General features: G+C 37.4%; 1 protein-coding gene across 1 annotated transcript in view; it reads left to right on the top strand.

Annotated features, from left to right (window-relative positions):
- LOC133756402 (uncharacterized) overlaps nt 1-26,406 on the top strand; it is a 304,699-nt gene that overhangs the window by 206,867 nt on the left and 71,426 nt on the right. The window contains exons 21-22 of the mRNA XM_062187100.1: nt 5,230-5,393; nt 24,943-25,102. Coding sequence (XP_062043084.1) covers nt 5,230-5,393; nt 24,943-25,102 — 324 coding nt within the window. The remainder of the gene's footprint in view (nt 1-5,229; nt 5,394-24,942; nt 25,103-26,406) is intronic.

The following is a 26,406-nucleotide window of genomic DNA, read 5'->3' as shown; positions in this document are numbered from 1 at the left end:
ACTCTGCAAAAATATTCCACACGCTGGGTGATGTCTTTGGAAGCTTAGGTTAGCAGAGTGTGTTCCCATTTTTATATATCTCTCAGACCATAGTATTTTCTTAAACTTTGGAGAGAGCTGATTAAAATGCACATTCTGATTCAGCAGAAAGCATTTGAGATTCTACATTTTCAGCAGTTCCTAGATGATGCCAGTGATGCTGGTTCCATGGACCACACCATGAGTGTCAAGGTGCTAGACACTTCACCCAGGTGAGCAGGCCCTCCCTTCCTTTTACTCTTTGCTAGGTTTTGCTGGCTGGGTTTCCAGTTGGCTAGCATTTCTTGGGCTGCTCTTAACAGACCTGGGGTCCTTGAAGCTCTGAGTCCACTCAATGTCTTTCTGGATCTCATGTGACAACTCTGACTGCATATTGCTGACTGGAAATGACCTCTGTAGAAATGCCTAGAACCTGACAGCACGTGCAATTATTGACTCCAATATGTAGACCACTTAATGTCGTTAACTTGAGCTCCAGACAACACATGCAAAGACTTCAAGTATTCTGGCTCCTGGTCCCAGGATTGGGTGTGGAAGCCTATGTGGGAAGTTGATCAGCATTTGACAGTCTTGTTTCATGTTCTAGTATGCGATCACTGTCTGGACCTTGACGACATGGCAAAAGAGGAAGCTGTTTAAACAAGAAGTGGTTGTATTTTCCACTCCATGACTAAGTTCTATTCATTATGCTGATTGGCCTCTTTCTGAGTGGACAGAGTCAGAGCTGTGGACTCCTTCCACAGTTTACTGCTCTTAGACTGCAAGAAAGCAAGGAGGAGCCTGTGTCATCAAGGTTTATTGAGCGGAAGACAGAGAGGATGCTGTCTGGGAGGACCTATCCTATTCCTCCCAGAGTTCTAGTGTGCACATGGGGGAGGCTGGGTTGCTGGGCTGAGTCTGCTGCCACTTCTGATTGGAAGGATGAGCAGCTGTCGCTTATGATCTTCTGAGCTCTCCTCAGAACATAAGCAGTCATTCTGGAATGGATTTCCTTATTCTGATCAGGCCCCTCGGCAGATTGATAGCTGGACTGCTCACCATATTCAAGGCAGCTAACAAAATGAGCAGTATTAACTCATTCTGAGGCCTCTGATGTAATCTGTAGGAAAGTAGCCTGCAGCATGGCCATTTCAGAACCTTGAAGAGGTCTGTCGTTGATGGAAGCTGACTTGGATTTTAATACGTCAGTATAGAATCCATCTCTCTCCACTCAAAGAGAAACCTTTGGATTCAAAGGTTTCCTCTTAATCTGCAAAAAACACGAACTCGCCAGTGAGAATCCATCACATTTTATTGTGGATGACATCTACTTTTGTTATATTTACAAAATCTCTCAAGTTGTGCACTCAAACAGAACATGCCCACTAACTGAATTAAAATATGCATCGTACTGTGTTCTCCAGGTGATTTGACAATGCACTGAAGTCCGAGAAGGGCTGATCTAAAGCAGTGTTTCTCAAAGGGTGATCCTTGGAACAACAGTGTTAATATCACCTAGAACTTCATGAAATGTAGAAAATCTCAGGCTGTACGTAAAATCTACTGAGTAAAAACTCTGGACAGAGACCCAGCAGGCTGTGTTTTAACAGGTGGCTCTGATACTCATTAAAGCTTGAGGATGATGGTTCCCCATGGAATTGCAATTCTCCTTGACTGACACTCAGGAGAATTGAGTTGCCTGAGTTCATAGCTCCAGGCCCTTCAGCAGATAAAGCTGAGAATCCTCCTAGCAGATAAAGCTGCGAATCATTGGGGTTTGATCCAGGTTGTTTCCTGTTGTGGATTCACTTTGTTCCTGGTGATCTGAATGGAGATGCAGCAGGTGGACTGGTTTGAGGCTGAAGCCACTGGGTGGCTATTGATGTTTCTAGTAATGCGTGCCAGTCCCTCGGTTTGCTGGCTCAGATGTAAGTTGGCAATACATTTCCTCACTGATGATATGAATGATGTACAATTCCATTGAGGTCAATTCTTTCTCTAACGGAGCCCTCATTTGGATAAAAACACCGGAAAAATTTGCTATTGGGTATTTTAAGTGAGAAGTGTCTATTTTTGACTATATACTTTGTCTTAGATTTAAAAGATACAGAACAAATATGACATTACTTCCTTGCCCTCAGTATAGACAGCAATAAGAATATCATACATGAACGAGAAAGAAAAATAGAATTCAACCATTGTCATTCAGCAGGTAATTATTTTTTTAAAAATTTATTTATATATTTGTCTTAAAGGCAGGCTAACGGAGTGAGACAGAGAAAAGAGAGAGCGAGCGATCTTCCGTCTTCTATTCACTGATTTGTACCCCAGATGCCCACAACAGCCAGTGTTGGGTCAGGCCACAGTCAGGAACTAGTAACTCCATCTTTCACATGGGAGGCATTGGCCCGAGTAGTTGGGCCGTCTTCCACTGCCTTCTCAGGTGTGTTAACAGGAAGCTGGACTAGAAACGAAGTTTTGGGATTCAAAGTGGCACTGAGATGTGAGATGGCAGCTTGCGAGCAGAGGCTTAAACAGCTCGGCCACAATACCAGCTCTGCAGCAAATAATTCTTGAGGCTCCATATCTTAATCCACTTTGTTCTATACCTGAACTATGTAACTTATAATAAACATTTATTGCCTCATAGTTTAGGGTTTGGGAAGTTCGAGTTTGAAGACCTGGCCCTCAGCGCATGTCTCCAAACTGTTTCATCCTATGGGAGAAGGATGAGTAGAGGTTGAAAGTGGGCAAACATCAAACTCGCAGCTTAAAACTTATAGTTGGCCTTGATCCCTCCATGAGGGTAATATTTCACTGGGGATTAAATTTCCAACATATGCTTTTTGGAGGACACATTCAAACCACAGCATTCCACCAGAAGTTACAGTGGAGTAGTAGGAGGACCCCAGAGTTGGAACCTGTTCTGACCGCAGATCTCATTTCTCAAGTACATGCCATTAGATAAGTCAGCTCACCTCCCCAGCCTTCAATTTCCTCATATGTGCCATAAAACACATAGTAGCATCTACAGAGGGTGACCTGCCTTACTCATTTCCCAATACTGTTGGGAGAATCAAGTGAGGGACTGACTGGGACTGTATCTTGGAAAGTCTGCATGTGACGCAGAAGGAATAAAGAGAAGAGGAGTATAATTTAGTAATGATGTGATTTTTTTGGTGGACAACCAGAGGCATATAGGAGCCTCTGTCCCAGTGGCCCAGAAACATACAGACTAGTTGTGGAATCGAAATCTGTCCACCAAAACATGTAGTAAGGGTAGTATGTGCAAATGCCATGTGGAAAGTACAGGCAGTCGTTAGTTTACAATGGTTTGTCTTGGGATTTTTTGACTTAAATGATGCTGCAAAAATGATGTACCTTCAGTAGAAATTGTACTCGTAATGTTGAATTTATCCTTGGCCAGCTCTGGGTGATCTGATTCTCTCTGGTGATGCTGGTCAGGGCAGTAAGCACAGTTCCCAGGCAGCCCCCTCGCCCCTTGCCCTGGTCACTGGGGCACCCCCTTCGCTGTGCAGTGCTTGGGTGGCTGAGCCAGAATGTTCAGGAGCTTGGGCGCATTCAGTGCATTTTCCACTGAGGATATTTCAATTGACAATTTCTGGGAGGGAGTGGGGGGGTCATGAGCCCATTATAGATCAAAGAGCATCTGTACACTCTCAGGTTCTGGCTTTTAATCATACTTTTTTTTTGGACTCCAACATTTAGTAACACATTCTTATCCCTCCTATTCATTTTCCCTTTTTTTGCTTTGTTGTTGTCTTCATAATATCATTCTCTGATATCCGTGTTGCTCTTAGCCTTGCATACATGCTTCCTGTCACTCACAACCCCCTCTCACTTAAATACAAGCTCCAGAAGGTAGGGTTTTTATTTAAGTTCATGCAGTCTTGTTTTCTGAGCTTCATGATACCTGGTAGGCATTCAGTACATGTGGATCAGATGAATTATTAGCGCCTGTCAGTTATGTTATGTTAGCCGCATCAAACATACACCATTTTTATGTTGACATTTCATCAGTAAATATTGTATCTATTTCTTTAAGAAATGGCAGAAAGATAAGATTTGAAATGGGAAAAATGCATAAGAACCCTTAGAAATCTGCAGTCCAAAGTCCTAGAGCACATCCACATTTTGTAAGGCAGGTTGATGAACAAATGTAGAGTATAAAAATAAAAGTTTGGTGTGGTTGTTAAAGAGTAGTAGTTGAGGGTTGAACCATCTGAATTCTAGTCATTGCTCAATTACTAAAGTATATTTTGGTGTAGGGAAAATACAAATTAAGCTGTCTAGGCTTCTGTTTTCCTCCCCACATATGTGATTTGGATTAACTAGTTTTAAAACTGCCTTTTTAAGCTATATTTACTTAATTGTCAGTTTAAGAACTAAAGAAATCCTTCCCTCTTTCCTGACTTAGAGAAAAGTGATATATATATATCACTTATATATATATATATATATATATATGTATATATATAAAACACACACACACACACACACACATATATATATATATATTTGCATGGTACTTCCAAGTGATACCATGAAAGTCATAATTATGAGATATTCATATTATCTTAAACCCAGAGGTCAGAGATGTCACCGAATGATTCTGTAGATCCTTGGGGATTTATATTTTATTTTTTAAAGACCTATTGCCTTGTATTTATTTATAACCCAATAGTGAATATGTTTTACCTTGATTAAAATAAGGGCTTATTTTTAAATTTAACCTAATGTAAACTTGAGTTTTCAAGCTCAGGTTAAACTATGATGACTTTTTTATAAGTACCTGAAATAAGCCATCTCTTTTATGCACAGCACAAATTAAATCTTATCAAATCTGCTTCAGAAATTAAAGAATTTACCACCATCATAATTGATTTTTTCATATCCTGTGCCCATTAAACTCTGAGTTAATAGTATATAAATAAAACATGGCTATTACTGTATGAATTGCATGTTAAACACATGCACTTAAAGGCTGGCTTGGAGAAAAAATAAGTCAAACTTAGTTAACCTTTATGCACATCTCACATTTTCTTTGTGCAGTTGAAGATATGCCAATCTTCAGTATCTAGAGACTTAATTTAAAAACAAATCGTGGTTTTGTATATAATTGTCACTATTTTAACTGCATGGCCAGTGTTTCCCATCCTTATTTTTTAAAATTGAGTTTTCTTTTGCCAGCGATTTACATACAATGAGGAGGCTCCTGTGGCTGATGCAGCGAAGCTGTACTGGATGTTTGTAAGAACCAAACAGCTGGGAATTCTTGGTGTGATGGTCACCATGCTACTTTACATCTTCCTGTTGATCATTTCTTCTCTGATTTTATACCTGTATTGTCTCAGGTAAGGTGCTTCCATTATTTTGTTCTTCAGAGTGTTCAGCTTCCAGTCCTGTTAATCAGTTAGGCTGTGGGATCATGGTTAAAGAAGATTCTCTACCTTGGTAGAGAATCTCAGTTACCTACTCCTCCAAACTAGAGACCCACAAGGAGCAAGGAGTAATCTAATGTCTCTGCTATGGTGTGAAAAGTCTTAAATTAATGCTACTGAAGGGTGGAAACTTAATCCAATTATAATGTCAAGGAGGTGTGCCTAGTGGGAAGGGCCTTTGTTCACTGGGAACATTCCCCTGGAAGGCAGATCTAATGAGAGGGTTAGTTGTGACTGCCTCAGTCAGCACAGCTGCTCTCTGCTTCTGGACTCACCATGTAATTGTGCCTTCCCACGTATTCCACAATTGCAATCTTCTGGCCTCAGCAGGCATCAGACCAATGGGGACCACCCAATCTTAGACTGTGAACCTCCAAAACTGTGAGACAAAATATGTATCCTTCCTTCCTAAGCAGCTTATGTTCAGTATTTTGTTGAAATAATGATAAGCTGGTTAATACAAAATCCAATGACATTCTGGGAAATTTCCTGGGGAACTTGCCTGAAATTCTCACTTTCTTCTCTTTGTGTACATCCAACCCCTTTCCAACATCTCCAGTAGAGAAAACAGTTTTGATCCTGGCTGTCATAGGATTTGACTTGTCAGCTCCTCAGTTGATTCAGCAACGTGTGTATATGTGAAGAAATATAAGAAAGTAACAAATATAAGACAGCATAAAAAGTCCTAGGAAGATATTTCACTCTGATGATGGCTCTTGCTAAACTGAAGCTTTTCAGATTTATGTAATCCCATTTGCCTTTTTTTCTTGGATTCTCTTTATTTCTAGTGTCGCATTTGTGAAATCATAGCCAAGAGCAATGTCATGAGGCTTACAGCTTATGTATTCTTATATGGTTTTACAGTTTCAGGTATTATGTTTAGGTATTTCATTTTTCTGATTTGATTTTTTGTGGATGATACAAGGTAAGGTTCCAATTTTAGTTGTTTTTTGTTTGTTTGTTTGTTTGTTTTTACATATGGTTACCAGTTTCCTAATTCTATTTGTTGAATAGACTATACTTTCCCTGTCATGTATTTTTATATTTTTAGCACCCTTATTGAGGATCAAATGACAGTATATATGAGGAATTTTGACTATAGTCTGCTCCATTCATTCACATCTATCTTTGTGCCAGAACCATTCTGTTTTAATTTCTGTGGCATTGTCATATAATCCAGCAATCAAATTTCTGTGTATTTACCCAAAAGAATTAAAATAGGATTTCAAAGCAATATTAGTATTCTCATGTTCATTGAAGCATTATTCACTAATTCATTAAAGCCAATATGTGGAAACCCTCCAAATATATACTCATTAATGGATGAATGGGTAGCATTGTGTGTGTGTATTAGAATATTGTTCTAATATACATATATATGTAAGAATATTATTCAGCCAACAACAGAAAAAAATCTTGAAATATATGGTAATGTAGTTACTTGAGGACCTTATATTAAGTGAAATAAGCCAGTCACAGAAGGATAAATACTTCATAATTCCATTTAGGTGATGTATCAAAAGTATCAGCTCATAAACAGAGTGGAATGGTGATTTCCAAGGGCCAAAGGGAGGAGGAGATGTTGGATGGCCTTTAAACTGTAATACAGTTTTACTGTGTAAGATGATTAAGTCTTAGAGGTCTGCTGTACAAGATTATGTGTATGGATAACAGTATTGTACCACGCACTTAAAATTGTTAAAACACTCACCCAAAAATCAAAAATCAATAAATGCTGGCAGGGATGTGAGCTAAAGGTACTCTAATCCATTCTTGGTGGGAATGTAAGACAGCACAACTTTTATGGAAGACAGTATAGAGATTCCTCAGAAATCTGAAAAAAATTTTACCATATGACCAGGCCATCCAACTCTTGAGAATTTACCTGAACAAATTGAAATCAGCATATGAAAGAGGTATTTGCACCCCATTTTTATTACAGCTCAATTCACAATAGCTAAGGTATGGAACCAACCAAGATGTCTATCAACTGATGACTGGATAAAGAAAATGTGGTATAAATACACTACAGAATACTACTCAGACATATAAAAGAATAGAATTCTGTCTTTTGCAACAAAACGGATGCAAGTGGAAACAATTATGCTTAGTGAAATAAGCCAGTCTCAAAAAGACAAATATTGTATGTTTTCTCCAATATGTGGCAGTTAATACAGATTACAAGAAATATATATGAATGAAATGGACATTTTATAATATGATTGTCATTTTTAGCCTTTGTATATACTTCTGTAGAACTATGGTTTTCTACTTTTGTTGTATATTATGATTATGTGTGAATTAAGCCTGTGAACATAGAGTAGATTAAAATTACATCTTTGTAAAAACTTATGGAATAAGAGAAGAGAGGGAGGGATGTTGGGAGAAGAGAGAGGTAAGCATTGTCTTCTTGGAAGTATACCTATGGAATATACGAAAGCTATTCTTTTTATATTAATCAAAATAATAGAAACCTCTCAAGTTAGATGTTCTTACCACAGTTTTTTTAAGTGCTAGGCTAGGAGAAAATCAACACAGGTTGTCTGGAAGGATCGAGAAAAGGCTCTGCAGCACAGGTTTGAAGAAGTGAGGCAGTAACCAGACTTCAGTGGAAATATTACTCTTGAGTCATCTTTGATGCTGTAATGATTTAGCCAGAAGAAACACAAACCAAACACGTTTGCAGGCAAAAGGAAGGAGATTCATAAAACCATAGAGCCTTGAGAAATACTACACAACATCTGGCAAATCAAAAGTGTTTTGATATGGCTAGTATATAGAGTAGGGAGAAATAGCAGTTGAACAAGATGAAGTTGGAATTGTAGCCAAGGACCAGATGATAGTTGACTTGAATATCAGATAAAATGAAAGCATTGGAGGATTTAAAATAATTTCAACGTAGAAAGACCACAGTGCCAATAGAAAAGAAAGTGAATTCAACAGCAGCAATAATAGAAGCAGGAATTGACCTCTAGATGAGGAGTGTCATAAACCTTAGCTAATCAGAATGACACCAGAAAGAGAAAGTCGGAGTATATTTATGAAGTAGTTCAGGGACAGAATAGAACTTGTGGGTGGATGTTGTCTGAAGATGAAGGAGTAGTATTTAGCATAATCTGGTTTTGGAGTTGGCTGGAAAGGAGGGGTGACTAAAGCACTTTCAGAGATAGGTGTGAAATGAAAAGTAAATGTTTACAGGAGATAGGTGATGAGTTAAGTTTCTATTCATGTTGACCTTGAGATATCTTTGATATTCATAAGGGAATTTATGGAATAAGAGGTTGAAGAAATGAGTGTAAAGAGCTCAAGGTTATCAATATGCTCTTTGGACTTGAGTAGCCTTGAGTTTGATTACCTTGCAGGGAATAGGCTAAATTGATGTAACCTATCTGAGCAAGGAATGAGCACGTAGAGTCAGTACCTTCTACCTTTTTTTTTTTCACAGAACTATGTTGTGAATGGAAAGTAATTTCAACAGTCAACAGTCAGGGCAAGGGCTGATCAAGTCACTGTTTCTCATAGTGTCCATTTCACTTTAACAGGTTTCCTTTTTGGTGCTCGGTTAGTTGTCACCAATCAGGGAGAACATATGACATATAATATTTGTCCCTTTGGGACTGGCTTATTTCACTCAGCATAATTTTTTTTTAACAGGCAGAGTGGACAGTGAGAGACAGAGAGACAGAGAGAAAGGTCTTCCTTTGCCATTGATTCACCCTCCAATGGCTGCCGCAGCCAGTGCACTGCTGCCGGTGCACCGTGCTGATCCAAAGGCAGGAGCCAGGTGCTTCTCCTGGTCTCCCATGGGGTGCAGGGCCCAAGCACTTGGGCCATCCTCCACTGCACTCCCTGGCCACAGCAGAGAGCTGGCCTGGAAGAGGGGCAATCGGGACAGAATCCAGCGCCCCGACCAGGACTAGAACCCAGTGTGCCGGTGCTGCAAGGTGGAGGATTAGCCTATTGAGCCATGGCACCGGCCCAGCATAATGTTTTAATACGTTATCCCTCTTAGTATTTTTTTGTTTGTTCTACTTAATACTATTGGTTTAATTCTGTAATTAACACACAGTTATTCTTAAGCATTGAAACTTAACTGAAAAGTGATCCCTGTTAAATATAAGAGTGGGAATAAGAGAGGGAAGAGATGTACAATTTGGGACATGCTCAAGCTGACTTGCCCCAAATGGTAGAGTTAGAAACATACCAGGGGATTCCAATACAATCCCATCAAGGTGACATGTACCAATGCCATCTCACTAGTCCATTTGATCAATTTCTGTTCACAATTGATCATAATGATAGGACCAAGAGTCAAAGGGATCACATAAATAAGACTAGTGTCTGAAAATACTAACTGATAGAATAAAAAAGGGAGAGAACTATCCAACATGGAAAGCGGGATACACAGCAGACTCATAGAATAGCAGATGTCCTAAACAGCACTCTGGCCTCAGAATCAGCCCTTAAGGCGTTCGGATCCGGCTGAAAAGCCCATGAGAGTATTTCAGGCATGGAAAGCCAAGACACTCTGTCAAAAAAAAAAATGACCTAAATGAAAGATCTCTGCAAGTGAGATCCCAGTGGAAAGAACAGGTCATCAAAGAAGGAGGTAGCTTTCTCTGAAGGGAGGAGAGAACTTCCACTTTGACTATGACCCTGTCAGAATAAGATAAGAGTCGGTGAACTCAAAAGACTTCCATAGCCTTGGAAACTCATGACTGGAGCATAGGGAGATTACTGTTGGCATAAACAAGAGTGTCAATTTGTAAAGTCAACAACAGGAGTCACTGTGCACTTACTCCTCATATAGGATCTCTGTCCTTAATGTGCTGTACATTGTGATTTAACGCTATAACTAGTACTCAAACAATATTTACACTTTTTGTTTCTGTGTGGGTGCAAACTGTTGAAATCTATACTTAATATATACTAAACTGATCTTCTATATATAAAGAGAATTGAAAATGAATCTTGATGTGAATGGAAGGGGAGAGGGAGCGGGAAAGGGGAGGGTTGTGGGTGGGAGGGAAGTTATGGAGGGGAAAGCCATTGTAATCCATAAGCTGTACTTTGGAAATTTATAGAAGTTAAAAAAAATAGAAGTTAAAATAAATAGAAGTTAAAAAAAATGGAAAGTAATTTATAAAAAGATGTGTTTAAAAGAATGGTTTTAGCTGGCGCCGCGGCTCACTAGGCTAATCCTCCGCCTTGCGGCGCCGGCACACCGGGTTCTAGTCCCGGTCAGGGCACCGATCCTATCCCGGTTGCCCCTCTTCCAGGCCAGCTCTCTGCTGTGGCCAGGGAGTGCAGTAGAGGATAGCCCAAGTGCTTGGGCCCTGCACCCCATGGGAGACCAGGAGAAGCACCTGGCTCCTGCCATCGGATCAGCGCGGTGTGCCGGCCACAGCGCGCCTACCGCGGCGGCCATTGGAGGGTGAACCAACGGCAAAGGAAGACCTTTCTCTCTGTCTCTCTCTCACTGTCCACTCTGCCTGTCAAAAATAAAAAAAAATAAAAAAATAAAAAAAAGAATGGTTTTAATATATGGGTATAATAGGAATGTATTCCTTTGCAAAGATGAAAATTCTAAAGAGCAAGGCAATACTGAGAATATCTAAATAAGAGAGGGTAATTGAATGAGGTCTCTGAAGACATCAGACAGAGCACAGGTGAAGTTAAGCTTGGACTTCAGAAACAGATCTTGACTGTTGATGTGACTGGGAAAGAGGTGAAGGTGAAGGTGAATCCAGCGCCTGGAGGTTTGCTGCACGGTGCTGGAGGAGTTTGCAGGTAACAGTCATTATTATCTCCCGTGAAATGGGAGGTGAACTCAATGCTCAAGTCTTCCTTCAGTAGACAGATGATTCTCTGATGCAGCCCCTGGGTTTCTTACATGGATTTAATCAAACTGCCTCATTCTCTAGGGGATATTTATTGCTTAGACATAGGCTTGGTTTACATATGAACATGTCACAAGCACTGTATGTCGTCTTATTTTCCTGGGGAAGGGAAGGGAGTCTTCCCCCATAATTCAGTTTCCATTTGGATACTAACTTGTGTGACCCCAGGCAAGGTTGTTCACTTGCTAGATTTTAGACATTTTCTTGTACAACATGGTAAAAATAACACATGTGTAGATTTTATAAAAGACTGCACATGAATAATAAATCTATTATTTAAAGTGACAGGAGTTTCCCATAAGATTTAAAGAAATAAAATGGCATTTGTGTAGTTTAAAGACTGCTATAAGATTAAAATATTACCGGAAAATATTGTGTATTATTTATTTCCACATAAATACATTTCTTCTCACTTAAAATAAAATGACTATTTAAACCCATGTTATTCATGGTCTTAGATCTACATTTTTATTATCTAGGTTGCTTGTAAAGTATGAAAAAGGGAGCATAGGATTCATGCACTAATTAATTAAGATTTAGTCTTTTGCTACCTGAAGCAATTGGATATTTGCTCTAAAAAGAACAGAAAAATTCTTACAGGATCATGTGGATAGGATAGCAGAAGTAGGTAGCTCAGTAGTGGATGGAGAAACGGTTAAGGGAATGCAAAGATTGAAGGACTATCAAAATGTGGTAGAGAACTGTCCTGGAAAAGTTCAGGGGAAATAAAAAGTGTTGTGCAGTGTCTCAAACTAGTGTCCAATGTCTGTCCTCCGCACTTCACCTGCCCTGTCAGAACTGGGCATGCTCAGTTACCCCAAGCAGAGTTTGCTTGTATTGTAGATACAGCTGCATGTACCACTCCTCTGGGTAATGATAGAGTAATCTTCCACAGTGACTATATCTGTATTTTCCATAAAATTAATAAAGTCACTCCAACATGTCAGTTGAATATTCACTTCTTGCTGCTGTTTACAAAATATCTTTCTCTGGAATGGTGGGATGCTGGCAGCCCAGTTCTTTTGTGCAGCAAACACTATCCACAGCAGGTCAACAAAGTAAGGTGTCTGTTTGTTTGCTTTTACATTGGCATAACAATAGTGAAAGAGACATAGAAGTTGTAAGAATTCATCATGGTGAAAAATGCCAATGTAGATTTATGCAGACTGATTTAGGTTGGTATCCTTAAACAAAATATTAGTTGGAGTCCTTAAAGAAAATGTTGAATTAACAACCCTGAGTCTTGCTGGGCCCTGAATCCATATTATTAATACAGTGATGATGACATTGCTAGCATTATGAGAGAATTAATGGAGACCAACTCTGCTGTGTTGGCTGTCAATAGAGAATTTTGTCTAACTATGGGCACCAGAAATTTCACATGGCAACTAGCTACGCAAGCTTGAGATTGGACCCTGTTGAGGTTGGCAGATTGGCTCTCATTCCTCCAAGAGCCTGAGTAATTTTTGCTGAAGGATTTCTGCTAGAAATAATGTCACTTTCCAGAATTCCTGTAGAAATGTACATTGTTGCCTTGTGCAAGGAAGCTGTTGAGATGAGTATAATTATTTGGGCCTGGTTTTATAGTTTCAGAAATGCATTAATTTTCTTTATAATTCCTTATTCTAGAAAGAAGATGTATCATTTGGGCAAAAATTGAAACTGCAAAAGTTAACAAGTAAGCCAGAAGACACTAATAATTTCACCATCTAGACAGAGCATTAAAATTTGTTCAATTATTTTTCAAATATATTTATTTTTACAAAGTTGAAATTCAATCCCACCATTTCAGCAAATAGCGGCAAATATATTGATTTTAATCTATATTATATGACAATTATTATATATTTTACCAACTATGTGGATATTTTATGTTTATTTAAACATTTCTTTATTGCTGGACAATAGGTTATTCTACATTTTAGTGTATCATATAAATAATTCTATAAACATCTTCAGGCACAAGACCTTGTCCACATATGAAATTACTTTTGAACTGAAGCCTCAAGACCCAGAAATACTAGTCCAATGGGTGGGATGTTTCTAAGACAGTTGATAACTATTGCAAAATTGCTTTCTAGAAAACTTGTACGTTCTTGTACTTCTATGGCATTACCTGAAGGAACTTATCAAACTGTTTTTACCCCATGTATTACCCTTTTGTAATCTAATAAAAGAAATAGAATGTTATTCTTTTTCTAAACGTGCATGCCTTTGGTTATCAGTTACAAAATATTCTTAATGTGTGTATTATTTCTTTTGCACTTTATCTTTGTGAATTGACCTTTTTTAAAATTTTTGATTAGCATCCAATTTGTTTTATGGTGTACAGTGCAATGTTTTGTGTACTTTTAGGTGTCTTTTTGCTTTTCTCTGTACAGAATATTCAAATGCTTTTCATTCTCAGCTATGTAAATTTTATATGCATGACAGTACTAACCCTTTTGTCATATCATAACAGATATTTTTTTCTATTTTCTAATTAACTTTAAAATTTATCTTTTGTTTTTAAATATGGATATTCAAAATCCACATGTAGTAGTTCTTTTTAACATTTTATGACTTATTCAAATAACCCACATTTAAAAAAATATTTTCTCCTTCCAGAATTTTAAAACTATTTACTTCTATTTTTATAAAGTTTAATTTTTTATTTAAAATATTTATCAGAAACCATGCAGAAGTTTTTATGTAAGAAGTGTGAAGATCTATTTTACTGCTCTGTTATTTAAGTTGTCATTATCTTTTGGTAAGAATTGTCTTGCTATTTTATCCTACTGGATTTTATTTCAAGTAATTTTAATTTATCATTTTGTGTTTTTATTGTGATGAGAAACGTGAGCTTATTTTTGTTTAGATTCTTTTTACAAAATGTGTCTCTTGGCCAAAGTTTTATAAATTAACATATGTAGGTATTGGCCTAAGGGAGAGGCTGTGTGGTCCATTCATGACTCTTGGGATGTCTGACTTTGCAACATTCCTTTCAAAGAAAGCCTCCACAGATACCTTATGGATAATTTAATTCTAAATCCTTTATCTGAATGGTATGAAAGATCTACAGGCTGCTTACATATTTCTTTGTATTATGCAGAGAATGTGAAATCACACTTTAAATGTCAATTAGATTTGTTTAAGCTCCTATATTCCTGGAAGCTGTACACAAATCTAAAAGACTGGTACTCAAGTTAATTAGTTTTTGGGGGTGCTTATGTCTTCTTAATCATTGACTTAATAGTTCCAAATAGCCTTATAAGTTTGAGCTGCTGTCATTTATTACTTAGGAAAATTAATTTAGATTAAAATAATTTAAAGACAGGTTTTGATGAGGATATTATGAGCATATTCATTGTCTAGGGAATATGTATGAGATAATCAAAGATTCTCCACTTTCTGAATCAATCTTCTCTACAGTGTTTTTAGTAAAGCCAAAATATTATTTACCATGTAGAAGGAGCAACTCTAAAATTCATGCAACTAACATAGAGCTAAACAATCTTCATCCCCTGGTGTTGTCACGTGGTTTATAATCATTCTACTCATTGGTGGACAGAAATAGACACATTTTGAGAAACCTGCATAGCCATAGATCCATTTCAAGGACCCAGCTACTTTAGGTGTAAGCTCCAGGAAACCAAGTGATTGCAATGAAAATGGCTCATTGCTGAGGGTCCAGATACAGCCACTAATGCCCATTTGCTGAAAGCCCTGCAGTGTCTTCCCCCTACCCCACAGAAAATTGAATCTGTGCTATAGGCTGGCTCTCCTTCCACTTGTTCTTTAGCTTATAGCATGCTCTGTTTCCACCCCATTTCTGCCCACCTATAGCTAGATCAGAGATAAGTTGGACATTGCTTGACGTGATCTTTATTGTCTAAATAGTTAATCGGTCATTTGATGAACTGTCTTCTGGTAAATTAGCTTACTTCCGATACCTATAGGATGAAAAAAAAAATAATCTACTGAACTTCTACTTTAACGCAAAGAAGATGGGAAACTGGGCATGTGAGTTTTGCCAATGGCAAGTGGGGTGTCAAGAAGATGTATTTACCCAGATAGAGTGATAGGGTCCAGATTGTCTAGTTGGCGTAATCCAAATCCCTGGTTTGGGTTTATTTTAGGTCATTTTGATGAGAAGTTTTCTTTCCTGCTTTCATGTAAATATGTGAATATGATAGTTAAACTGTCTGGATCATTGTAACCTGCTCCCCATCCACCCATTTCTCTCTGTATTTTGCATAATTTCTTAAACCCCACCTGAAGAATTCTCACCATTTTTATCACCAAAACAACTGAGCAAACAAACTGAACAACTATTTTGTTTTTTTTGCCACAAACTAAGGAGGCTCATGTGTGCATGAAAATAGTATGTTGAATTCTCTGTACCATGTATTTGAATGTTATGTAGGTAATCAAGCCAGAATGAAAAATAAATAATGTAGTGAAATAGCATGAAGTTCTTGAACTGGTGACTAAAGCACGTATATTTTTGGCTCTATAATTCATTCTTATTTCCTCTGTACTAAAGAAAGTGCCTGAAAATAATGGAACACAGCAAGTACTTGTTGAATTATATTTATTTAATTGAAATAAATTAAATGCTCATGTGATGAAGATACCCTTCCTACTTCCAAATAAAATGAAACTTATAGGCTGTATGTTGAAATGATACTTGTCATGAAATGTTTCTCACTTCGAACTTTAAGCTGTAATATAGTGAATATATGCCAAAAAGATGTACATATGACCCTCATGTGTGTTTGATTTGACTTATCAAAGTGAATAGGTTTTAGTTTGACTTTTTTTGGCAACAGCTAACTTAAACAAATACAGTGAAATGTGGAAGGAAAAGTTAAAAAGTACCAGAATGATGCACATAGCAGGGGAAATGCAAAATGTTTAGTTAATACATGTAAAAATATCCAGAGAACCATGGAAAGAGATAAGCATATCATAGATGCGGAATGCACTTTGATTCCCTTCTTGACAATTTTCAGCTCTAACTCGGGATTTCCAAATCTTACTTCTACTACCCCCAACCTCCATCCTCTCTCTTCCTCCCCAAGTAGTCTTTCCTCCTTAATGATCTGTTAAGTAGGTTAATATGAGGCATGCTTAGATGCTCAAAACCACAGATGGGTTCCTAAGTGATCTTGGGCACACTTGCAGAGGAGCTGACATTTTACAACTGTGCAATGACAGGAGGTGCCTCAGCCTGCAGTCCAGGGTCAGTGTTTACCTAGTAGCTTTCTTTGCCATTGACATTGATCCTAAGACAAGGACCTCTTACCATTACTGTGCTTTCCAGGGAGCTAAGACCTCACAGATAAGTTCAGTTTGAGAAAGTGCCACCATAGTTCTGATTCACTTTCTCTTTACAGGATGAGTTTCTCTGGGGCAGATCCTAAGACAGAAAAACCTACACAGTCTAATGAGTCAGCACCCTCAAAGAGGTAACAGATATGAGCTGATTCTTGGGGCCCTCAAAAGAATAGAATCCTGGAGCAGGCACCTGTGGTGCCTTAGGATGTCTGCATCACACATCAGAGAGCCAGAATCTGAGTCCCTGCTTTGCTTCTAATCCAGCTTCCTGCTGATGTAGATTTTGAGACATAGCAGGTGATGACCCAAGTACTTGGGTGCCTGTCATCTGGGTGGAAGACCCAGATGGAGTTCTGGACTCTTGGCTTCAATCTGGTCCAACCCCGGCTGTTGTGGGTATTTGGGGAGTGGATTAGAGCTCGGTTTGCTTGTCTCTGTCCCTGTCTATCAATCTGTCTACCTGTCCCTATCTCTCTGCCTTTCAAATAAATAAAAATAAAGTAAATAAAATTTATTTAAAAGAAAGACTAGAATCCTAAACCTGATTGATACACTATTAGCTTCCACAATACTCTCAGAATTGCCAAGTCTAGGTTCAAAATTATTCCATCATATACTATATGAATGTCCATAATGGGAATCACATAGAAGGCTTTCACACTTAATGACATTGTTCTTAGCAATGATTTATTAGCTACATTAAAAAGTACAGATAAAAATATCCAAAATAGGGGCCAGCATGGTGGCGTGGAGGGTAAAGCTGCTGCCCGCAGTGTCGGCATCCCATTCAGACGATGGTTTGGGTCCCAGCTGCTCCATTTCTGATCCAGCTCTCTGCTATGGCCTGGAAAAGCAGTGGAAGATGGCCCAGGTCCTTGGACCCCTGCACCCATGTGGGAGACCTGGAGGAAGCTCCTGGCTCCTGGGTTCAGATCGGTGCAGCTCCGGCCGTTGCCGCCATCTGGGGAGTGAACCAGCAGATGGAAGACCTCTCTCCTTCTCTCTCTCTGCCTCTCCTTTTCTCTCTGTATCACTCTGACTTTCAAGTAAAATAAATAAATCTTTAAAAAATACCCAAAATATCAAATTGGGCTACCTCAAAGTTACACATTTTTGCCTGTCCAAGGAGAGTATAATAAAGAGGTAGTCTACAGAATAGGAAAAATTGAAATTCATGTATATGATGAAAGGTTAATATCCAGAATAAATGAGGAATTCCTATTATTCAATAGTGAACAAATGTCCCTATTCAAAAATGGGCAAAGAGGCCGGCGCCGCGGCTCACTAGGCTAATCCTCCGCCTTGCGGCGCCGGCACACCGGGTTCTAGTCCCGGTCGGGGCACCGATCCTGTCCCGGTTGCCCCTCTTCCAGGCCAGCTCTCTGCTGTGGCCAGGGAGTGCAGTGGAGGATGGCCCAAGTCCTTGGGCCCTGCACCCCATGGGAGACCAGGATAAGCACCTGGCTCCTGCCATCGGATCAGCGCGGTGCGCCGGCCGCAGCGCGCTACCGTGGCGGCCATTGGAGGGTGAACCAACGGCAAAAGGAAGACCTTTCTCTCTGTCTCTCTCTCACTATCCACTCTGCCTGTCAAAAATAAAAAAAAAAATAAATTAAAAAAAAATGGGCAAAGAACTTGAATAGATGTTTCTCTAAAAATGATACCTTATTTATTCTATTTGAAAGGCAGAGAGAGATTGAGAGAGAGAGAGAGAGATAGATAGAGATTGAGAGATTGAGAGAGAGAGAGAGAGAGAGAGAATCTCCCATGTTTTGGTTCATTCCTGCAATTGCCACGTAGCCAATGCTGGGCCAAGCCAAAACCAGGAGCTGGAAAAGCATTTCAGTTCTGTGTGGGTGGCACGTATCCAACGATTTGAGTCAGCACCTGCCACCTTCCAGGGAGTGTGTTACAGAAAGCTCGAACTGGAGTAGCACTGGTGCTCAAACTCAGACACTGATAAGAGAGGCAGGCATCCCCAGTGGCATCTCAAGTGCTACACCACTCGGCTTTTCTCTGAAGGAGATACAAAAGTAGCACAAGAAAAGATCCTCAACAGCAGTAATTACTAAAGAAATACAGATCAACGATAATAAGATATCAGTTACCACTAAGCAGTGTCACCACTGTCCAAAGAACAGAAAGTAACAAAGATGCAGAGGGGTTGTCACTCTTGTGCCTTGTGGTTGCAAATGGATAAGAAGCAGCCATTATGGAAAGCCATGTACACATTCTTTAAAAAGTTAAACACATAATTACTAAATATCATATGGAAATCCATATCTTTATATATATAAAATAATTAAAAGGAGGATGTCTAAGGTAAATTTGCACACTTAGGTTCCTGGTACCTTTTTTCCTGATAGCCAAGTGGTGAAACCAACCTGCATGTTCATCAACAGATGAATGGATAAAGAAAATGTGGTACAACATACAATGGAATATTCTGCAGCTTTACAAAGGGAGAAGATCCTGTCATGTGCAACAACATCAATGAGTGTCAAGGACATTACGCTTGATGAAATGAGCCAGACAAAATCTGCATGCGTTCACTCATATGAAGTATCTGAAGTAGTCAAAATCATAGAAACAAAAAGTAGATACATGGTCATCAAGACTGGGGCAATAGCAGGAAGGTGAACTGGTGTTTGCTGGCTAGAGTTTCAGAGTTCTGAGATATGCAGCTCTAGCGACTGTTGCACAACAATGTGAATATTCTTAGTATCACTTAAATGTACATTTAAAAATGATCAAGATTGTGAAGAAGATAATCATCTTTCCCCTAATGAATATATGAGATATAATGGCTCCATTCCTGGCCTGGATGTAGGTAGACTTGGCTTGAAGCTTAGTTCTGTCCCTTACCAACTGTATAGTCCTTAGGCAATGGTTTTACCCCTTCAACTCTGCTTCTTTATGTGCATAATAAAATTAGTCTTGGCGCTGGCATTGTGACATAACAGGATAAGTTGCCACCTGTAATGCTGGCATTCCATATGGACACCAGTTTGAGCCCTTACTGCTCTACTTCCGATTCAGCTCCCTGCTAAGGCACCTGGGAAAACAACAGAGGATGGCCCAAGTCCTTGGACCCTGCACCCATGTGGGAGATGTGGATAAAACTCCTGGCTCCTAGTTTCCCCCGGCCCAGCCCCACCTGTTACAGCCACCTGGGGAGTGAACCAGATGGAAGATCTTTCTGTGTCTCCCTCTCTTTCTCTGTAACTCTACCTTTCAAATAAATAAAATAAATCTTTAAAAAATAAATAATAATAAATAAATATTTTATGTATTAAATAATACATATAAAATATGTATTAAATATGTACACACATATATAAGTAAAATATGTATTGCAGGGGCTTACTCAATAAATATTAATGTTAGTTGCTTTTATTGATTTTATTGTCAATATGAGAGTAACAAAGGATACCTGCTCCTTAAGAATAAATGTATTTAGTATATTATAATTTATACTAAATATATTTATTATTAGTATATTATAATTTATGCTAAATAAATTTACTTAGTATATTTCCAACTGCATTATGACTTTGGTATCTTTGTTTTGTTTTAAAATTTAACTAATTGAAAGTTGAAAGATTCAGGGCAAAAATTTAGAAAATTCAGTTAACTTTGGCAGCTCCATACATAATCCAAAAGAACCTTTAAATGGACATTTTAAAAAGAAAGGCTGTCTCCCAGATCACTTCCTCACCCATGGTTCCCTATCTCGCTGACTGCTAAGATCATTCATATGATTCTGAAGAAAGAGAGTAGTGAAGAGAGAGGAAGGGACAGAGATGAAGGAGGAGGGAGGGAAGGGAGGAAAGAAGAAAAGAAAGATGGCAGCTGCTCACTAATTCTTCCCCTCTTACCACCTGTACCTGCCACGTGCAGATTCTGGAAAGGCCTTAACTCTTGAATTTTTTCTAGTTCCGTCCTTAAAGCTACTTTTGTTGTCCAATGTCCCCTCATCTCTCCCAACTTACTCTTTCACCTCCCAATGAGTCCACTCATGTCCCCTCTTTCTCCTTTCAGTCTACTTTCTTCACGGTCACTTTCCTCATTCTGAACAAAAAAAAATCCCTTCTGGTCTTCAATCCACGTTATAGCTCCTTGTTGATTTCAACAACATGAGCTCTGTGGACCCAGGTCTGCCTTCCTCACATGACATCATCATGACACTCGGCGCACTCCTCATCACTTTGTCCCCAAAGCTCCTCCCTGGAATCCTAACCTTACCCCTCCCGTTCTGATTGTGACCACCCTTGGTGTTCCCAGCACCTGTTACACAGCAGATGCATGTGTATGTGTTTCCTGAGTGACAGTTTAATGAGGGTGAATGAAGAGGCTGACTCACGCCTCACACACTTGAGACTGCTCACAAATTGAAGGGTGTTGACCTCTGTCCCAGGAAAAGGAAAGGGAGAGAATGTGTAACCATGTCCCACTGTGTGCTCACTTTTCTAAATGATTCTTCCTTTTTGCCTTCTTTATTCTCTTTCTTCTTTTTTTCATTTATATTTCCATTTTATTCTGTTTAATTTTATATCAAACCAAAGCCACTTGGATTATAGTCACTAGTAAACAACATGATGAGAAGTCAAAGGTTTTAATGCACAGAAAATGCCTGCATGTATAAAACACTTTCATTTCATTCACTTCATTTAAAGTTTTCAACAACTCTGTTAAAGAACATATGGATTTCAGTACATAAAAACCTAAGATTGAATTTCAGCAAGCATATGCTGGTTATGTCAAAAGAAGTTTGACTGTTTAACTGTTGTATGTTCAGAACTATGCCTGCATTATTGCATCATTCTAATGTGATTATACCAGTAAATAGTAGTTTTCCTCCTTAATCAAAAGCATAGCAACTATATGGAAAGTCCCACTGCCAAATTCACTTGTAAGTTTTGGAGTTGCAAATAAGTAATTATGCTTCTTTCTTCTTCTTCATGTGTATGTTTGCATTTAGAACTATTTAAAGCTATAAATTCTGTCCATTCATGACCCTTAAAAGAGTGTATTAGCTAAATGTTCACACTTGTCCTTTTTAGCTTTAAAAGAAATGTCATATACTAGGTTTCCGTAAATGACCCACATTCAGATGTGAACCAAACATAATAGCTTCTGCCACTCACCAAGCAGTGAATTGCTGCAAATGTAGGACACAGGGCAGAGGACATTGTAAATTGCTGTGTTTCATTGGCCATCATCAGAACCTGTGGCATCATATGTGACCTATTTCTAGAAACAATAATGCCTAAGGCTTTCTGGACAGGTGGAATGTAGTTTTTCTTTTAATTACATTTTGAGGAAATAATTTAAAAATATAAAATTAAAAAATATAAAATTTTCAGACATATTGAATAGTTGTATAATTAAAAGAAATTCAGATTTGTAAAAGCTCCTATATTATGATATACATTTCCATCAAGTATAAAATTTTAGCTTTTTATTAAAAATAACTAACATAAAAATTGTAAGAATCATGCGATTAATTTGTATGTCCTTAGATTCACTGATTATTAAAATTTTCCCATTTTTGCTTTTATTCTTTTTTCATTCAATATGATCCAAATCTTTAATTTTAAATAATTCAATTTGATATATTCACATATACATTTCCAAAACAGCAGTAAAATGTGTTTAAAATGTATATATGTGTTATTTCTGACATAGTTGAGAATAATGAACTTTCATAATTTTCATTCTCATGAAAAGCTTAAACTAAGTATTTTTTGAATAACTGTAATGTTGCATATGCCATTTATTACTCTCTCTCTCTCATCAATATCAACAACACACAGTTTATAAAATTGGAAGTATTTTTACTTTTTTTTTTTTCAGAAACTCACCTACAATTCTGTCAGGCTCTTCAGTTTTCTAAACAGATCCAAAGAAGTGGAAGTTAAAAAGATGTACAATATGTACAATAAAATAAAAATATGTACAATATTGCACAATATGTACAATAAAATATCCTGCTTTCCATAAGGTCATTCACTTTTGGATAGACATCATATTTCTGGACTGATTGTATTAGTAAAATTATTTCAGAATTTGTACTGTTTCACTTATTATTTCTACTTTTGCTTAACCAGTCACAGAAAGTTAACTCCTTGCTTGTACTAACTGGTTTTATTGAGTTGTTAAAGATATTGAAAACCAGTAACGGTTGGTAAATTGACTAATTATCAACCTATCATGGAGCTTTTCACTGGAAAATGCCACCCAAAATGACAAGAAAAAATGTTTAAACAAAAGTACAATGCAATTAATCTTTGTACGTTTTTCCATTTTCAATGTGCCAGTTTCTTCTATCTTAAAACATTTGTTTACTGTCCTGCAGTTCCATGCTTCGATGTTCACATAATTATTCTTTCACACAGAATGAAGGAAAAATAAAAAAGATAGACAGTTTTCTGGGCAAAAGGAACAGAAGCCAGTAGAAACAGAACTGTGATTCCTAATTAATTCAAAGTTAATTGCATTGTTGATAATCCTGCACTTAAAATCTTCATATAGAAAATGTTTATGGAAGCAAATTGACAGTAATTTAATCTTACATTAAATCTTACCACCATTAAAACAAAAGATGAATGTTACATTAAACAAGCTTAAGAGAATGGTAAAGACTAGTTCTTGTTTAACAAGGCAACTAGTAAATCATTCAAACAGCAGACCTAGAATCTCAAAGCGCCATTAGAACAGTAGTTGCATTGCAAGATGGCAGCAGGCCATATGGCCTGTCTTGGGCCATCAGTTAAGCTGAGTGGCAGTTTTGTTTTTATTTTCATTGTGATGAATACACAATACTCAGGAAAAAAAGAGACAAATGGAAGATATTATTCTGTGGTTATGTAAAAACATTTATTTCATTATTTTGGAAAGAATTGAGAGAGAGGTAGAGTTTATATTTGTTAGTAAGCGAAGGGTCAGCATGAGAGAATGAAGTGAACTTGGTGTTTGGTCTGAGTTTAAATTCTTTCCCTGTTACTGAAGGTAAGCTAAATGTCTTGTACAAAGTAAGGTCAACTAACACAGCAAATGTGAAACTGACTGCCATTATTATGGGAAATCAGTACATTCTATTATTAATTATCTAGACTACTTAAAATTAAAAAAAACTCATATAATTTTCCTAATCATTGATATAAAATACTTCCAGTTTCCACTTTAAATGTGGGGGAGGCACTTCTATGGGATGTCTAAGTATCTTGAGAGTCCAATTCTATATGTTGGATGTTTCTTACTTCTCAAAAGGGTAATATATTGACACTGCCATGTAATGAGTAGTGCTGTGGCTTAGGGACTATCAGAAGCACAATTCTGTGTTAAACTAGTTCCAGAAATACTTGATGAACCAAATGTACATTAATTCACAAGATGAAGATGATGTTTAACTGACATTTCAATTTTACTCAAAATTTTGAGAATCAAAACATTATATTAGAATAAATGCTGAGAAACAAGGGTAAAATACATGTGTTCTCTTCTCTGCCTTTAGTTGTATTTAGTGGAAAAGTTAAAAGCATTGACTTAATTAATGTCTATAATATTTATCTAATTATTACTTAGCAATATCAAAATATAAATTATTTTGTTAAAAACATTAATTTTTGATAAAATACTGTCATTTTATTGGTATCATAAGTTAATGAAACAATACTCTTCTTAATTAGTATTTGAATTTATTTTGAAAAGTAGAATAAACACTAAATGAGCAGATCATCAGGTTAGGTCCTTCAGCAAGTTGGCCCATTTGTCATCCAACAGAAACAATAGCTTTGTGCAGACTGAATTGGTCCAAGGGAGTTTCTCTACAGAGGCACCAAAGTAACTTAAGGAGGAAGAATGAACCAAATTTAAATTTCTTAAGAGGAATTCCTCTGATTTGATCTAATTTGGATATTCATAATCCAAATTAATGGCTAAATATTTGTCAATTAATTTTCTATCAATATTACTCAGGTATAAAAAAATCCAGATTAGTAGATTTATATGAAATAGTGTCACCTCCTCTCTCAGATTGGTATTATTGGGTTATACTATTTAGTTGAGGAAATCATTGCATAATTTCTGGAATTTTATCAACAAATGTATTCTGAAAAAAGGGATCAGGAGAAAAAGAGCTAAGTAAAATAAGAGAAATAGCTATTACTTAACTCTTGGGCATAATACAGTAAACATTATTAGAGAAAAGAAGGACAGTTAACAAATAATTTTGTTTTTAGGTTGCACAATGATTCATGGATATCAGATGCATTTCAGCGCATCCACAGTGAAGAAGTCAAGTTCTTTATGCCATATGATCTGGAAATTTCCAACCAGGAGCTAAGTTATATAGTGAAGCGATCTGAGCAGTGGAGAGGAATCAATGGAGAGAGGAGGAAGGTGAGTTGGTTTGAAACACATTTGATTTTTGACAACGCAAAAAAAAATCTGCCCTTGCTAGCATATTAGGCAAGTGGGTTAATTTCCTGATGTTATTCTTGAAAGTACTTACTATTGTGTTTGTTTGCTGCCATTTTATGAATTTGGAAAGTTGACTTTATATTGTTTTTGGTATTTATTTTTAATTGGTACAAAATTATATATATTAATAGTGTACAATGCAATAATTCAGTAGCTGTATACAGTATGTAAAACCAATCTCCTTAAACAAGTGTCATTTCTTCATGTTTGGAAACTCCCAACTCTTCTCTTCTAGTTCTCTATAAAATAATAAACTATTTTACTATTATTTGTTGAGGTGATGAGATTAAACCAGATGGTTCTCAGAGTTTGGTACTATTATTTTCTATGAGATATATTTATTAGACATGCTGTATGTATGATGGGCAAAACTTCACAAGGATTGGGAAAAATATAAAAGAAGCGAGTGACAGCACTTTTACAGGTGAAGAGATCATCAGCTTTAGATTAGCTTAGAGTAAACAGGAAGACGATGCTCTTACTGACTTCCTCCTTTAATGGACTGTTAGTCCCTGGATTCTCTTCCCTCTTCTATTAATTCCCTTTATAAATTTCTTCTTCATCTCCATTATTTGTACTTGGTGAATTCTGCTCTTTATTCTACACACTGCCCTTTTGTTCACCTCATTTCAAACTGTCCTCCATCCTGTTAAAGATTATCAAGTACAGTTGTTGTTAATTATACCTCCCTTCCAAGTTTTAAACTACATAAACCAGTAAGATTAATTCTCCAGATGGGTGACCCAAAGATGCCTAAAATCCAGGAAGATACAACCACAGCTACTTCAATTTATTGTTTAAGTAGTGATCACATGCTTCCCACCTATATCATTAAATTCTAACATTTGCACTCCTATCATATCCTGCATGTGGTATTTTCATCCACTCTGAATGACAAAATTATCAACTGAGTTTTTCTAGATTTTTCCTTATATCCAAAAATTTTATTCTATTTTATGAAGTCTTGTCGATTCAACTCTCTTAATATTTTCTATTCTTCGTTCCATTTGCATAGTGAGATAGTCTTCAAAAATGTGCATTATGAAAAAAATTCCTGAACTTCAAAAAACTTGCATTAAAATTGCCATTTTAAAAATTTATATTGACTGATTTTATTTATTGAATGGCAGAGAGAGAGAGACAGAGAGAGAGAGAGAGAGAACAAGTGACATCTGGTATCTGTTTGTTGGCCCCTGAAAAGGCTGCAACAGCTGAGGTTGGGA

The sequence above is a fragment of the Lepus europaeus genome, chromosome 3 (genome assembly GCF_033115175.1).
Source record: "Lepus europaeus isolate LE1 chromosome 3, mLepTim1.pri, whole genome shotgun sequence".
In the NCBI taxonomy this organism is placed as follows: Eukaryota; Metazoa; Chordata; class Mammalia; order Lagomorpha; family Leporidae; genus Lepus; species Lepus europaeus.
The sequence above is the reverse complement of the archived record's forward strand: the minus strand, read 5'-3'. Positions and strand labels throughout refer to the sequence as shown.